Source organism: Melospiza georgiana, chromosome 29 (assembly GCF_028018845.1).
Source record: "Melospiza georgiana isolate bMelGeo1 chromosome 29, bMelGeo1.pri, whole genome shotgun sequence".
Lineage (NCBI taxonomy): Eukaryota > Metazoa > Chordata > Aves > Passeriformes > Passerellidae > Melospiza > Melospiza georgiana.
Genome location: NC_080458.1, coordinates 3,691,637 through 3,708,993, shown reverse-complemented (window position 1 = coordinate 3,708,993; position 17,357 = coordinate 3,691,637). Strand labels below are relative to the sequence as shown.

Below are 17,357 nucleotides of genomic sequence, written 5' to 3'. Positions count from 1 at the left end.
ACTGGACGACACCACCACCACCACGCCTCAGATTTGCTCATTAAGCAGGAGATAACACAATAATTAGAGTTTTGAAATCTTTTTACGGCAGAAGGCGAGAAGGAAATATCAAAGGAGCTCCATGACAATGAACTCTAGGGGGGAAACAGGGAATCTGCACCACATCAAATTATTCTCCTGCCCTCTCCAAGCCAGGAGCAGCTGCTGTGGGAAAAGCAGATGGGAATTATCCAACCCCATGGACACATTTCACACTGGGCCTCCATCAGGGCTTTAAAAGCCGTTGCAATAAAAAATAAATCAATAATTTGTTGTTTAACCAAGAACCTCAACAGATTTTGCTGCTCTTGATGCGACACCAGGCAAGGGACATTTCAGGGACTTTTTCCCAGGGCTTGGTGGCTCCTCCAGCAGGATCTCAGCAGGATCCCAGCAGGATTTCAGCAGGATCTCAGCAGGATTTCAGTGGGATCCCAGTGGGACCTCAGCAGGATTCCAGTAAGTTCTCATCAGGATCTCAGCAGGATCCCAACAGGATCTCAGCAGAATCCCAGGAGGATCTCAACAAGTTCTCAGCAGGATCTCAGCAGAATCCCAGCAAGCTCTCAGCAAGATCTCACCTTCCAGCTCCTCCTTCTCATAGTGGATGTTGACCACATTGCTCGTCCTGCCCTGGTCAATCACGGCCTCCTCATCGTGTCTCTAAAGAGGACAAGAAGGGAAAATTTGGTGATGGGTCTGTGGAGCTCCCTGTCCATCCACGATTCCATGAGGATCACGGCTTCTCCTCCAGGCACAGCCCAACACACAAGAATTTGTGGAAGGTTCTTTTCCCAATCCCAAATAAACCCATCCGTGTTGTACATGATGGGAGTCTGGAATGGTTACTGTGGGGGGAGAGGGACCTCAGACCCAAATTTGGGCATTTCAGACCTAAAAGTACTCAACTCTTTTCTTTGTTTTTGTAGTTGATTTCTTAAAAAAGGAAAAAATACACAGGGATTTCCAAGCTGGGGGCAAAGAGCCACTTTTGGTCTCATTGTGGCTCCTGCTGAACTCCCTGGGTGGCTCTTGGCCACAGGACGTGGTCACCAATGACCTCCAAATCTTTCAAGGTTCTGCAGAGGCTCAGGCTCCCCTTGGTGCGAGTTCCCCATAGAAAACAGCATTTCCCATCTTTTAATTGAGATTTCTGAGCAACCTGGGCTCATGGGAAATACCCCTGTCCATGGCAGAGGGGTTGAGCAGGATGGTCGGATGGTTTTCCAACCCAAAACATTCCATGATTCTTTCATGCTGCAAATACTAAAGGAAGGAATCACCACTGCTCACCTGCCCCTTCCTTGTGCCCCCAGATAACCCAAGAAAACCAAAATCCCATCATCTGTGCAAACAAACACCCTACAATGCCCAACAACCCATATTTTCTGTCAATTTCCCAATTATTCCTCATTTAGAGGCTCAGAGGGAAGGTTTGGGACGATTGGGTGGATGAGGTCCAACCTCGCCTTGATGCCGTTGTGGCAACCGAAAATGATTCAAACGACAAAAAAACCACACCCAGATTTCAATTCCTGAAACTGAAGGTGGAAAAGGAGCAAAATCCTGGGGGAAGTGGGGGAAAAGAGCCACTTTTGGTCTCATTGTGGCTCCTGCAGGACTCCCTGGGTGGCTCTTGGCCACAAGTCGTGGTCACCAATGACCTCCAAATCTTTCAAGGTCCTGCAGAGGCTCAGGCTCCCCTTAGAAGGATCTCCCCATGAAAAACAGCATTTCCCATTTTTTAACTGAGATTTCTGAGCAACCTGGGCTCATGGCAGGTATCCCTGTCCATGACAGAGGGTTGGAGTAGGATGGTCCGATGGTTTTCCAACCCAAACCATTCCATGATTCTTTTATGCTTCAAATACTGAAGGAAAGAATCACCACTGCTCACCTGCCCCTTCATTGTGCCCCCAGACAACCCAAGAAAACCAAAATCCCATAAAAATCTATGCAAACAAACACCCTGCAATGCCCAACAACCCATATTTTCCATTAGCACCCCAATAATTCCTCATCTAAAGGCTCAAAGGGAAGGTTTGGGATGATTGGGTGCATGAGGTCCAACCTCACCTTGATGCCATCACAGCGACCAAAAATGATTCAAACAACAAAAATCACACCAAGATTTCAATTCCTGAAACTGAAGGTGGAAAAGGAGCAAAATCCTGAGGCAACTGGGGGAACTGGAGGAGCTGCTGGATGAAATTCCAGGAACAAGAGCTCCCCCATGCTTGGGGAACCAGCTCAGATCAACCACAGCTGGAATCTGTAAGGAAAGTTTCCAACCCCACCAGGCAGACACTGCCCTTGTATTGACAATGATGCCATGAGGTGATTGGAAAATGGAGAATAAATAATGGACTATGATTTCAGGTGGATATCAGGGAATCTGTTCCCCCCAAATTCCTGCTTTAACCAAAGGATGAAAACCTTCAGGTCCCTCCAGGCATGGGTGAGTTTGATAAGGAAGAGGAGCAAATATTCCTGCTGGGAATGATTGCTGGTGCCTGAGCACCAATTCCAGAGTTCCAGTGTCGCTTCCTCTGCCTGCTCTGGACCTGCCCTCCCCACGTTGCCCAGCAGCCGGATTTTCCTGCGCCAGTGGCTCTTCCGTCCTCACTCCAGTGACATCCATCACCACCCTCCTGCCCTTCCCAGCTCCCTCCAGAGACACCAAAAGGGACTAAACCCAACCCTGGAAAAGGCACAGGGTGAAAGGGTTTGATAGATCGCAATTTTAAATGGGAATTTTAATAAAATGGCAAATTTGAGCACAGCTGTGGCAGTGGGAGTAAACAGGGATTTGAGAGGGGCAGATTCAATCCTCCCAATATTCAAGGCTCTTTCTCCCCAAGAGGACATTTTGTCAAACCTCCCCTCCTGCACTCCAGGGAAGCTCCAGCAGGATTTGGGGGAGTTTTCCCTCCCTCAGGGGATGAACAGCCCCAGCAGAGCCCCTGGGACTCTCCCAGAAAGGGTCACATTGCCACTGCTGTGACCTCGTGGGTCCCTTTCCATCCAGGCCATTCCTTCATCCTCGTGTCCATCCCCGGTTTTGGGGAACTCCGGTTGGATCAGGGGTCAGAATCCCTCAGGACAAGGTGGCACCGTGTGCCCCTCAACTCCAGAGGCAAAAATGGATAGGATCAGAGTCCAGAGTTCCAAACCCAGGATTATTTACACTCCCCAAAATTCTCCACACTCAGAAAACACTGAGGAGGGGAAGAACCCAGCTCTGGTTTATGGAAAATTCTCCAGAATGAGGTGAAAACACCACATCCTGCTAGGGGAAGAACAATCAGCATTGAGGTGGATTTTAAACCCAAATTCCCAAAGAGCAAGTGAGGTCCAAACTGTCAGGAAAAGAAACATCATGGGCAGGGCTGGTTTCCATCCCAGTTTCCTGCAGAAAATCAGGAATTCCTGGAAGGTCTCACTTTGGCACAAGCTTTCTATGAACTACAAGGATGTAAAATTTGGTGGGTGATTGGTTGATGATTTATCATCATGGTTTGTATTTTTGTTTGGGTTTTTTGGGGGAGGGGGTTAGTTCTGGGGTTAATTCTGTGTCTTTGGTGGTGGTTGTGGAGTGATGATGGTGGTTGTTTTTTCTAATAATAGGAAATGTAGAGGAAGGTTAATTGAAAGTATTGATGATAAGTGATTTGGATAATGTAGGGATATATGGTTTAATTATTTGATGAAAGAAAAAAAATGTCAAGATAAAAGTGAGGCACAAACTGTCAGGAAAATAAACATCATGGGCAGGGCTGGGTTCCATCCAAACTTCCTGCAGAAAATCAGGGAATTCCTGGAAGGTCTCGCTTTGGCACAAGCTTTCTATAAGTTACAAGGACGTAAAATTTGGTGGGTGATTGGTTGATGATTTATCATCATGGTTTGTATTTTTGTTTGGGTTTTTTGGGGGAGGGGGTTAGTTCTGGGGTTAATTCTATGTCTTTGGGGGTGGTTGTGGAGTGATGATGGTGATGTAGAGAAAGGTTAATTGAAAGTATTGATGATAAGTGATTTGGATAATGTAGGCATATAGGGTTTAATAATTTGACCAAAAAAAAATGTTAGGATCAAAAAAGTGAGGCACAAACTGTCAGGAAAAGAAACATCATGGGCAGGGCTGTTTCCATCCAAATTTCCTGCAGAAAATCAGGGAATTCCTGGAAGATCTCACTTGGGCACCAGCCCCATCCCTTGGGGGATCCTCATCATCCAGAGCCCGTCCTGCCACGGGACAGGGGCTCCGGATGTGAAAAATGCATGTATTTTATGATTGGCTTTTCGCAAATATTAAAATTAATACTATATGTGTTGTGTTCGAAAATAATGCTGTATTAATTTTCTTAAGTACTGTGTTAAATATAGTTTTAGGTTATAAAAATTGTTAAAACAGAAACTATGCTATGTAAGATGCTTTGTTTAACAGAAAGGGCTCGCAGCGAGATAGCAGCCACAGGACACCTAAATCTTTCAGAGAAAGGGAATTTATTGCCTTCTTATCAGAAGAAAGGAACTTCTTCCCGCCTTGGAGGCGCTGTTAGGAATGAGCAAACATAATCCTGTGTTTGAATGGAATTTATGCATCACGTATGAAGTGTATGAATATGCAACAAGCTATTGTTCTTAAGGGTTAATCCTCTGTTAACGGGGGTCCTTTTTCAGGCTCGTGATGCCCAGAAAAAGGTACCCGGTCGTCCATAACTCTTTGTTTTTTATTGTCTCTTATTTCCCTAATTCAATTTGTCCAAATTGTTATTACTCTAATTGTGTCACTATTCTTTTTAACTATTTTATTACTATTAAACTTCTAAAAACTTTAAAAAACAAGTGATTGGCGTTGTTCACACCGGACAAGCCCCATTCCTCCTCCCCTCCCTCTCCAGCTCTGCTGCCCACCCGAGCTGAGCGAATCTGGCATCTCCATCCTCCAGACTCGTTTGCTTCATGAGCTCCCTGCAGAGCTCACCTGCCCGGAAAGGTGACCCGGGTGTCGAATGACCCGGCCGGGAAGGTGACACCGAGGGCTGGGCAGGGAAAATCCCGCCGGGACCAAGCCCGGAGCCCCACTGAGGGTGATTAACCAGGATTGAGGCTCCAGGAGCTTTAGGAGGGGCAGGTGGCACCGGTGGGATGCTCTGACATCCCATGGCCCTTCCCTGGACATATCCCCGAAATCACAGCAAGGGAAATATACTGGTCAGATACTGGAATCATCTACCCAGTGAGGTGGTGGAGTCATCATCCCTCGAGGAGTTCAAAAAAAGACTGGATGTGGCACTTGCTGCCATGATCTAGTTGAATAGTTAGAACATGGGTTGGACTTGATGATCTTATAGGTCTCTTCCAGCCTTGAATTTCTATGATTCTGTGAAATGCTGCCCCTCAAACTGCCCCGGTCCCAGTCAGGCCACTCAGCGTTGTTCTGGTTTTTTAAGTTCTTTTAAGCCTTCTGATGTTTATATTTTTGTAATGAACTTTCTTGTGGACTTTATGTAAATATTGAATTTGCATTCTTTTATGGAGGAGGAGAAATTTGATGGGCTGTTGGTTTTGTCCAGTGTCATTGGAGAGGTGGCACTGCCACCCTCCAATCCGCGGTCACTTTTGGAAATCTATAAATGTTGGGAGTCAGAAATTAAACTTCTCTCTCTTTTACCTTGGAGCTTCCAGTTTTATTTTGTGTCCTGGAGCGACAGACTGGGAGGGGCTGTTCCCCCAAGGACATTTGGGGGGAGTTGAGGATTTATGGCCATGGAACCATGGGTTTGGGGTGGGATGGAGGGGCTGTTCCCCCTAGGACATTTGGGGGGATTTGAGGATTTATGGCCATGGAGCCATGGGTTTGGGGTGTGATGGAGAGGCTGTTCCCCCAAGGACATTTGGAAGGATTTGAGGATTTATGGCCATGGAGCCGTGGGTTTGGGGTGTGATGGAGAGGCTGTTTCCCTGAGGACATTTGGAAGGATTTGAGGATTTATGGCCATGGAGCCGTGCGTTTGGGGTGGGATTGAGCAGAAAAGGGGATGGCCCCAAAGCAGGGGTTATCCCAGGATGCCTGGATGGGCACCAGCCTTGCCTCTCCATCCTCCTCCACTGCCAACAGCCTGGCAAGCACCAGATCATCCAAACTGGGCTGCAAGGGAGATGCTGAGCTTGGCATCGCTCACCCTGGAGTCTCAGAGCAGCCAGAGTTGTTTCAATTTGCTGTTTTCTAAGGAAAAAAAATATCAATTTGGCTGCCTGGGAGTTGTTTTCTGGGGAGACTGAAAGGAATTGTTGCTACTAGGAATGAAATCAGGAATGGCTGGAGCAAGGCAGGAAAACCCATTTTGGTGCCACTCCATGTCACATCCCCTCAAGAAACTCCCAAACCCCACAACCTCCCACCCCAAGTCCCCTCCTGGCCCCCTCCACCACCTCCCACCCCCTTTTCCCCCAGCTGAGGCCAAACCCGGCCCTTTGCTCCCCAAAAATCCCCTTGGCCCTTTTTTGCTCCCTAAAAATCCCCTTGTCCCAGAAATTGGGGAAGGTTGAGCTGTCACCTCCAGCTCTTCCCAAAACACCACTTGGAAGTCTCTGACTTCCTTGGAAATTCATTATTTTATCCCAATTTCCAGTCTCTGCCTCCTCATGTGTGTCCTGTCCCCCTGTCTAAATCCATATTTTGTTGGGATTTTGTGTACCCCAGAGGGATCCAGTTCTGCCTCAGTTTCCCTGGCTCCCTGCAACTCCTCAGGTTAGGAATGGAAATCTCCTGCTCTGGGGATGTTTTGGGGTAATTGAGGACGAGGAAAAGCCCCAAACAGAGGCTCAGCCCTGGCCCCAGCCCAAGACACACCAGGAGTGGCCACCAGCAGCGCTGGCAGGATTGATGTCACTCACCCAGCCCGAGGTGTAATTAATAATTCATTAATAACTGACCCACTGTTCTGATGGGATGAGGGTAACAGGGGGGACCTGGGGGCTGCTGAGGTGGCAGAGAGACCCCCCCAGACCCAAATCCATCCCCCTGGGACAAAGCCATGGGGTCCCCTGGGCAGTGTCACCCCCAGGGACCCCCTGGCTGGGGCTGGGGGAGAGGAGGGGTCTCTGTACCCCCAAAATGGGGCTGGGGAGGGACCCTCTGGTCACAGCCAGGATATCCCCGGGACACGATGGTCACAGCCAGGACATCCCTGGGACCCTCTGGTCACAGCCAGGACATGACCAGGACACGATGGTCACAGCCAGGACATCCCCAGGACACCATGGTCACAGGGCAGGGAGGATATCAACTCCATTCACGCTGTCATTTCCAGGCAGAATCGTTAATTCCCAACCTCTCATTAATTAATTCCCACCCAGAGCAGCTCCCAACAGTCCTGGGGTGTGGGGCGGGGGGGACAGGGACAAGGAGACACTGAAAGGGGGAGGGACAGCCCAAGGGGGGACAACCCAGGGGTCCCCTGCCCCCTCCTGCCCGGGCACAACCCCTGAGACCCCCAGAATGTGGGGCTGTGACAGGGGACAGTGACAGGGGGGATAGTGTGGGGTGGCAGTGATGGGATGGCAGTGACAGAGGGGACAGTGACAGGGGGAGCAGTGATGGGGGGACAGTGCAGGGTGGCAGTGACCGGGGGACAGTAATGGAGGGACACTGATGGAGGGACAGTGACAAGGGGGACACGGGGCCAGTGAGAGGGGACAGTGATGGGGTGGCAATGACGGTGGAACAGTGATGGGGGGGACAGTGACCGGGGCAGACAGTGGTGAGGGGGACAGTGCAGGGTGGCAGTGACGGGGGGACAATGACGGGGGATGGGGGGCACAGTGACGGGGGGACAGCGCAAGGTGGCAATGATAGGGGGACAGTGACTGGGGGACAGTGACGGGAGTACAATGACAGGGGGACAATGAGGGGGGGACAGGGGGACAGTGACAGGGGACAGTGCAGGGTGGCAGTGAGGGGGGGACAATGACGGGGGCACAATGACGGGAGGACAATGACGGGGGTACAATGAGGGGGGGACAGGGGGACAGTGACAGGGGACAGTGCAAGGTGGCAGTGACGGGGGGACCATAACGGGGGGACAGTGCCGGGGTGACGCGGGGCTCTGCGGGGACAGTGGCCTTTGTCTCCTCTCCCAAAGCCGCCCGGGGGAGGGGAGGCGCAGGCAGATGCAGATGCACAGGAGGAGCCGGGGGGGGCTCGCTGAGGCCCCCCCAGCAGCCCCACTCAGGTGCCCTTCCCCCCCTTCCCGCGCCCACCTCGAGCGCCCCTCGCCCCCCCCTTTGCACAGCCGGACCCCCCATCCCCGACACCCAATTCACGGACACCCCCCACCCCGATGCCCTTCACCGCTCCGCGCTCCCCTCGCCCCCCCTGCGGAACCCTCCCCTCGCCCGCCCCGCTCGGAAATGCCGCAGTGGAGCGGGCGCGGAGCATCCTCCGGCCGGCCCGGGGGCACCGCGCGCCCCCCGCCCGCGGCCCCACCTGGTAGCTGAGGATGCCATCGGGCTCGGTGCTGCCGGCGGGCATGGCTGGGCCCGGGCACCCCCCCGGGGCGGGGGCCAGGGGGGGCCGGTGCCGCTCACAGCGGCTCCAGCATCGCCGGGGCCGGGGCCAAACCCCGCCCAGGCCGGCGGCAGCGGCAGGAGGAGGAGGAGGAGGAGGAGGAGGAGGAGGGGGAGGAGGCAGGGCCGGGAGGGGCGATTTCCCTGCGCCCCCCGCCCCGATTCCCTCCCCGACCCCTCTGAACGGTGCCCAGGACCCTCCCGGTGCCCCCCGGCATCGCCCCCATCCCCCCTGCAGCACCTGCCCTCGGCTGACCCCCAGCCCGCCCCCCAGTTCACCCCAACTCCCCTCGGCACTCAGCGCCCCCACCCAACCCCGGCATTGCCCCCTCCCTCCCGCGCCTGCAGCAGCGCCCCCGGATCGCCCTGATCGCCCCCGGGATCCTCACCCCGATTCCCCTCTCATCCCGGTCCCCCCAGCATCACCCCCGGCCCCTCCGGCAGTTCAGGGCCCCCTCCCAGAGCCATCGCCCACCCTCGGTGCCCCCCAGCACCATCCTGGTACCTGCCCAGCACCATCCTGACCCGCCCAGCACCATCCTGGTACCTGCCCAGCACCATCCTGACCCCTGACCCCCCTCAGCACCACCCCGACTCTGCTTCTCACCATCCCTCGATCCCCTCGAGCCTCCCCCCTCAGATCCTCTCCAGCTTCACCCCCGAATCCCCTCCAGCATCCCTCCCCAGCATCACCTTCAACACCATCCTGATCCCCCAGGGTCATCCTGACCCCTCCAGCGCCATCCTGCCACCCCCCAAAACCATCCTGTCCCCCCCCAACACCATCGTGGTACCCTCCAACACCATCCTGTCCCCCCCCGACACCATCGTGGTACCCTCCAACACCATCCTGACCACCGCCCCAGCATCACCCCAACTGTGCTTCAGCCCCATCCCTTGATCCCCTCTCCCCAAATCCCCTCAGACCCCCCAGCCCCCTCCAGCTTCACCCCCAACTCCCCTCCACCACCCCTCCCCAGCACCACCTTCAACAGCATCCTGACCCTCCCCAGGGTCATCCTGACCTTCCCCCCAGGGTCATCCTGACCCCTCCAGGACCATCCTGACTCCTGACCCCCCCTCAGCATCACCCCGACTCTGCTTCTCACCATCTCTTGATCCCTCGAGCCTCCCCCCTCAGATCTTCTCCAATGTCACCCCCAAATCCCCTCAGACCCCCCAGCCCTCTCCAGCTTCACCCCCAGCTCCCCTCCACCATCCCTCCCCAGCATCACCTTCAACACCATCCTGATCCCCTCAGGGTCATCCTGACCTTCCCCCCAGCATCATTCTGACCCCCCAAACGCCATCCTGACCCCCCAGAACCATCTTGGTATCCCTAGCACCATCCTGACCCCCTTAAAACCATCCTGACTTTCCCAGCACCATCCTGGCACCCCCAGAACCATCCTGACCCCACCCCCAGCACTGTCCCGACCTTCCCCAAAATCATCCTGGTACCCCCCAAACACCATCCTGACCCCCAGCACCATCCTGACCCCCACCCAAGGTCATTCTGACTCTCCAGATCCATCCTGACCCCCCAGACCCATCCTGTTCCTCCCAACACCATCCTGACACTCCCAGCTCATCCCCTCAGGAATCTCCCAAACCCCAACAACCTCCTCCTCAGCCCCCCTCATCCCCTCCTGGCCCCCTTCACCACCTTCCACCCCCCTTTTCCCCCAGCTGAGGCCGAACCCCGCCCTTTACTCCCCAAAAGTCCCCCTGTCCCCTTTTTGCTCCCCAAAAAACCCCTTGGCACTTTTTTTACTCCTTGTCCCTTTTTTTACCCCAAAAATTCCATTGGCCCTTTTTTTACCCCAAAAATCCCCTTGGCCCTTTTTTGTTCCCCAAAATCCCCTTGTCTCTTTTTTGCTCCCTAAAAATCCCCCTGTCCCTTTTTTCCTCCCCAAAAGTCTCCTTGACCCTTTTTTCTCCCCCAAAATCCCCTTGGCCCTTTTTTTACCCCTTGCCCCTTTTTTTCCTCCCCAAAAATCCCCTTGGCCCTTTTTTCTCCCTCAAAATCCCCCTGTCCCTTTTTTCCTCCCCAAAATCCCCTTGGCCCTTTTTTCTCCCCCAAAATCCCCTTGGCCCTTTTTTGCTCCCCAAAAATCCCCTTGTCCCAGCCGGGAAGGTTCAGAAACTGGGGAGGGTTGAGCTGTCACCTCCAGCTCTTCCCCAAACACCACCTGGAAGTCTCTGACTTCCTTGGAAATTCATTTTCTTTATCCCATTTCCAGCCTCTGCCTCCTGAGTTCGTGTCCAAACACAGCAGGATCACGGAACATTTCCCTTCCCCTAACGAGGGATGAAATCGAGGGGCGGTTATTAATTAACAGAGGCGTTAATGACTCCCCGTCCTCGCTGGTGGCACAGATGGGCTCCTGCTGCAGATGATTCCTCCCTCCCATCCCTCATTTCCAGCAGCTCCCAGAAGATTTGGGGCAGCCACGGCAGCCAGAGAGTTTTTCCTTAGAGAAATTCTATTCCTGGGCAGCAAATTTCCCTTTTTCCTCACTCTCCCACCAGAGGGATGAAACCCCACCCTCATTTCTGTTTTCTCCTCTGAAAATGTGGCCCCAAAGGAGTTGGATGTGGGAATTTGGAGCTGTTTGGGCACAGATTTGTACCCAGGGCCCGGTGTCAGCACCTGGGCAGCCCCTTCCCCCTCCCACAGCCCAAACCCTGAATTAGAAACGCCCAAAAATGAACATTTTCCACCCAAAATCCCATTTCCAGCTGCGTTTTCGCTGCTGTGCTTTCCCCAGGAGCACCAGCACCATCTCCATCCCTGAGAACAAGAGTGGGGCTCCCTTCCCTGCGTTCTCCTGGCACAATTTCACCCATTCCTGATTTTCCAGCCCTGACCCAGCTCCAAAACAGCTCCCACCCACCTGGAGGCCAGGCTGGAGCCACAGCCCACCCACGGCCCCGCAGCACCCTGCAATTAAAGTTGTTTTGGAGCCACAGCACCTTCCTGCCCTGCAGATCCAAAAGGGAAGCTCCAGATCCCCGGGGAACATCTGGAGGGGGGCATTAGTTACCCCCACACTAAAAATGTCCTTGAGGGAGGCTGGGCTGGTGGAGCTTCCACTGCTGTCCCTCCCAGAGACGGAAAAACTCAAAAATTCCCTCATTTCTCAGCCCAAAGGCTCCCAGGGCATTTTCCACCACATTTTGGGCATTTTGGAGCTGCAGCAGGCCCACACCAGGAGCTTTAAGGTTTTGATAAAAACCATCTGTGCTCCTGCTTTGGGAATTCCATTTCCTGGGTGAGGATGGATCCCTTCTCCTGGCCAGCTCCAATCCATGGGAATGAATTGGTGGGGTCCTTGCTCCAGCTTTGGGGCTGCAGCTTCCAGGGATTCGCCTGGGAAATGAGGGTTTGTCCCCTAAAAAGAGCATTAAACACTGAAATAATCTTTAAATAATCCAAATTAATTTGAGAAGCCACAGGAGGAAACAGGAGCAGGAGATGGCAGTCGGAAAGTTCATTGTGGTGTGGAGAAAACCTTGAGAAAACCTTGAGAAAATCCCAAGAAAACATTGAGAAAATCCTGAGAAAACCCATTTTCAGTGAAATAAAGGCCCTGGTTCTACCCAGGGCTGGAAGCAGCTCCAACACCCGCATGGATGGAGAATCCAAGGTCAAAGATGCTGATGCAAAGGAAAGTTGTGGGATTTCTCTTGGGAAATGGTTCCAGGGACCCTGGGGACACACAGGAGTTTGTCATTAACAAATCCATTAATGTGGCTCTGTTTTGGGGAAGAAACTTCACTCCTGGCTTTTCTGGCTGCCAAAGAGGAGATGTTTGAGCTGGAGATTCCAAATCTTCCCAGTCCCTGGACTTAGAGGAAAACCTGGCTCTTCATTTCAACACAAGTTTCCTCAAAGAGGAGATGCCAAATCCACTTTGGGAGAAACTTGCAAAGAATAGAAAAGCCTGAGATGAGTTTTTTCCAAAGGAAAAGAGGGATTGGGAGCTGATGCTTTGTGCTTCAATTTCATCAGTGTTGCAGTGAATTCCTTTGGGAATTGGATGCCACTGATGGCAATGCTATAAAACACTCAAATTCCTCCTAATGAATTGAAATAATTCTTAGTGATCCCAAAAACCTTGAGATTCTCCCACCCAACCTTCCAAACTCCCAGAAAAAGGCCGACATGCCTTCCCAAGCATCCCTAGGTGTTTATGGAAGATTCATTTCCACTCAGTCAAAGGTAAATTTTGAGGAATTCCCTTTTCCCAGCAGTTGCAGCTTCTCCTCACACCTTCAGACCCAGGATGGGATCAGCTTCAACATCCTCAGGGATCAATAACAGAACACACCCGGGGTGATCCAAAGCTGGGACCACATTCCCAGGAGAATGGAGAAGGACAGGGAATGTGGAAACTGCTCCCAGGCCAAACCAGCAGCAGCACCCCAGAACCCTCATCAGCCCAAGGGCTGGAGGAGGAGAAGCCCCCGAGGCCATTGAGTCCAACTTGGAAATGTCCAGAGTCTGTCCCATGGAAATGGGAAATGTCTAGAGTCTGTCCCATGGAAATGGGAAACATCCAGAGTCTGTCCCATGGAAATGGGAAACATCCAGAGTGCGTCCCATGGAAATGGGAAACATCCAGAGTCTGTCCCATGGAAATGGGAAACATCCAGAGTCTGTCCCATGGACATGGGAAACATCCAGAGTCTGTCCCGTGGAAATGGGAAACATCCAAAGTCTGTCCCATGGAAATAGGAAATGTCCAGAGTCTGTCCCATGGAAATAGGAAATGTCCAGAGTCTGTCCCATGGAAATGGGAAATATACAGAGTCTGTTCCATGGAGATGGGAAATGTCTAGAATGTCCAGGGTCTGTCCTGTGGAAATGTCCAGAGTCTTTCCATGGAAATGTTCAGAGTCTGTCCCGTGGAAATGGGAAACGTCCAGAGTCTGTCCCATGGAGATGGGAAATGTTCAGAGTCTGTCCTGTGGAAATGGGAAATGTCCAGAGTCTGTCCCATGGAGATGGGAAATGGCCAGATTCTGTCCTGTAGAAATGTCCAAAGTCTGTCCCATGGAAACATCCAGAGTTTGTCCTGTGGAAATGGGAAACGTCCAAAGTCTGTCCTATGGAAATGTCCAGAGTCTGTCCCGTGGAGATGTCCAGAGTCTGTCCCATGGAGATGTCCAGAGTCTGTCCCGTGGAGATGTCCAGAGTCTGTCCTGTAGAAATGTCCAGAGTCTGTCCTGTAGAAATGTCCAGAGTCCGTCCCGTGGAGATGTCCAGAGTCTGTCCCGTGGAGATGTCCAGAGTCTGTCCCATGGAAATGTCCAGAGTCTGTCCTGTGGAAACGTCCAAAGTCTGTCCTATGGAAATGTCCAGAGTCCGTCCCGTGGAGATGTCCAGAGTCTGTCCTATGGAAATGTCCAGAGTCTGTCCCGTGAAGATGTCCAGAGTCTGTCCCATGGAAATGTCCAGAGTCCGTCCCGTGGAGATGTCCAGAGTCTGTCCCGTGGAGATGTCCAGGGTCTGTCCCATGGAAATGTCCAGAGTCTGTCCCGTGGAGATGTCCAGAGTCTGTCCCGTGAAGATGTCCAGAGTCTGTCCCGTGGAGATGTCCAGGGTCTGTCCCATGGAAATGTCCAGAGTCTGTCCCATGGAGATGTCCAGAGTCCGTCCCGTGGAGATGTCCAGAGTCCGTCCCCCATGCAAATGGGACATGTCCAGAGTCTGTCCCGTGGCTCAGGGTGCAGATCCACGGATTTCCCACTGGGAGGATGAGTCCTACTCGAGGTGGAGCAGAAGGTGGCTCAGATATTCCGTGTGTCCCGCTGCCTCCGAGGGCAGAATCTCCTGGCACAGCTCACAGCCCGGGGCAGCCCCAGCGCTGGGGCTCAGCATCCCCTCCTCCAGCACCCAGCCCGGAGTCCAGCAGGTCTGTGAGGAAATGGGAGATTTGGGGACAGAGAAACCCCCAGGAGCACCCTGGGCCAGCCCCCAGAGCCTGATCCCACCCAAAAAGGGCTGGGCTGGAGCTTGGGGAGCTCGAGCTCGCCCCATTTCATAAATCCCACTGGACAATCCCGGGTCCGTGTGGCTCCTGAACCTCCCCCAGCGCTTCCCATGGGCCAAAACAGCAGGAAAATGGGCTTTGAGCAGCAAACTAGAGGACATCTGTCGCCTGTCCCTGTGCCATTGTCATCTGACACTGATGGGGCCCCAGCAGACACAGCCTCACTTCCCCCTTCTCCTTCAAAACCCCCTCCCAAATCCAGCCCAAAATCAGAGTTATCCCCGGGAATACCCAGCCCCTGCAGCCATTAAGGGATATTTTAGGGCTTCATTTGGGAAAAGGAATGAAAGCAAATGGATTTGGCATCCAGGGACCCTGGGCGGGAAGGCCAGGACTGGGGTGGAGGTTCACCAGGAGGGGCCAGAGCTCAGGGAGGTCTGGAGAAATCCTTTCAGAATGACAGGAATTGTTTGGAATTACTTAGAAATGTGTTTTGAGGTGTGGAGATTAGAGAGAATGAAGGAAATACTTTAGAGCTGTTTAATTGGAAGATTCAAAGGAGGTTGAGAGAACTTTCCCCCAACTGACTCCTCCAAGGGATCCCCAAAGCCTCCCTGAGGGTCACAGGTGGGATGTCCTGGCTGGACAGCCGGACCTCGGGGGCTTTTCCATGCCCAAATCCCCTGGGAACCAGAAAATGGGGTGCCCAGAGAGTTTTTCAGGAACTAACCCCACTCGGCCACACTTCCCATGTGCCCAGGGCTGATGGAGAGGAGGATGAAGGGTCCCTGGTGCTCAAACTCCCCCCAGCCTCCCCTGTTACCTTCACAGGCCCTCGGATCTCCACCAGAGCCACATCCCTGGCAGCCTCTTCCCTCTCAAGCGCTTCTGGGGCTTCGTAGAGATCCAGGAGATTCGGGAAGGAGCCCCCAGGGCCTGGGTTCGGTGTCTCCAGCTCCTGAGGGCTGCAGGGAGCTCTCCCTCCTTCCCAGGGCACCGGGAGGATCCAGGTTCTCCTCTGGGCGGGCGCTTCCCCCTCGTCCCCCTCGGTGCTGCCAGGACCTGCAGCTCCTGCGCCGTGCCCAGGGCTCAGGGGGAGCCTCTTGGTGGCCCAGGGCTGTCCCATGGGACAGGCAGAGCCCTCCAGGTGGGGTGTGGAGGAGGTCGGAGCTCCTGGGTGGTTTTGGTGGCTCTCAGGTGATCTCTGGCCGTCCCCTGTGCCCACATCCTCCGTGCACTGGACGGGCAGCGACACCGGGATGTCTTTGGGAGAGAGGGAGGCAGAGGGGTCATTGCTGGGGATTCAGAGGGGTTTTTTCTCTTTCTATTCCATTTTCCCATTGGGCTCAGGGAACCCCTGGGCTGGCAGAGGTTGTCTATCCTGTCTGGAGCCTGGGCCACCTGAGAAAGGACGCTGAGGACAGCCAGGGAAGGCTGAGGGATGGGGGACCATCATCTTCCTCAGGAAACCAGAACATCCCCATGCTCCCAAACTCCAGGCTGATCCCAGAAATGCTTTGGTTTAAATCCTGGCAGGACATGGGTGGAGAGGAGGGAGCCCCAGGGTGAGGAGGTTGCAGTTTCCCAGCACAGCTTTGTCCAAACCAATCCCTCCCAACCACAAAATGCCCCTTTTAGGGTTGGGAAAATGGTGCCAGACCCCGTGGGGGTGCTGCGAGTGTTTGGGGGGGATAGGAGAGTACAGACAGGGGAAATCTTGGAAAACCAGAGGGTTCCTGGGTGTTTTCTGGGCTGTAGATCCTCCCCAACCCTGCCCCATCCTCTCCAGGTGATGCTTCCAGGACCGGGAGCGTCCCTGAGCAGCCGCACCCAAAGCCACGAGGGGCTCAGGGCACGTTCCTGCTCCGAGAGCCTTCACCCCACCAGAGGAACTTCTGAGGGCACCGAGATAAAGCTGGGAAGGACCCTGCCAGGACCAAGGTGGGAATGACCCTGCTGGGATAAAGGTGGGGATGAGAGTAGGAATTACCCTGCCAGGACCAAGGTGGGAATGACCCTGCCAGGACCAATAACCCTGCCTGGATAAAGCTGGGAATGACCCTGCCGGGATAAAGGTGGGGATGACCCTGCTGGGATAAAGGTGGGGATGAGAGTAGGAATTACCCTGCCAGGACCAATGACCCTACCTGGATAAAGCTGGGAATGATCCTGCCAGGACCAATAACCCTGCCAGGGAATGACCCTGCCAGGATAAAGCTGGGAATGACCCTGCCAGGATAAAGGTGGGAATGACCCTGCTGGGATAAAGGTGGGGATAAGAGTAGGAATTACCCTGCCAGGACCAATGACCCTACCTGGATAAAGCTGGGAATGATCCCGCCAGGACCAATAATCCTGCCAGGATAAAAATGGGAATGACCCTACAGGATAAACGTGGGAATGACCCTGACCCAGCCAGGATAAATGTGAGAATGACCCGGCCAGGAGCCATAACCCTGCCAGGATAAAGATTGGAATGACCCCAATGTGCAGTCCGGGCACCCCGCAGGTCCCACTCACCCAGGACCGGTCCCTTCCTGGCCCTCAGCCTCCGGAGGAGCCGCCCCTGCTCCGAGCACAGCTCCTGCAGCCTGGCCAGCTCCCCCCAGAGCTGCAGGAACACCTCCTGCATCTCCATCGCACCCGGGCAGCGGGAGGAGAGGCCACGAGCACCTGGAGCAGCAATAATGATCAGATTAATCACCATCCTCTGATCCCTGGGGTTATCCCAGGGCAGGAGCAGCT

At 53.8% G+C, this 17,357-nt stretch overlaps 1 protein-coding gene across 1 annotated transcript in view; it reads right to left on the bottom strand.

The window, feature by feature from the left end:
* The window catches only part of SLC4A8 (solute carrier family 4 member 8), a 30,971-nt gene extending 22,304 nt beyond the window's left edge, over positions 1-8,667 (bottom strand). The window contains exons 1-2 of the mRNA XM_058042032.1: positions 8,534-8,667; positions 621-702 (exon numbers count right to left, since the gene is read on the bottom strand). Coding sequence (XP_057898015.1) covers positions 621-702; positions 8,534-8,578 — 127 coding nt within the window. The 5' untranslated portion in view covers positions 8,579-8,667. The remainder of the gene's footprint in view (positions 1-620; positions 703-8,533) is intronic.
* Positions 8,668-17,357: the final 8,690 nt, after the last annotated feature.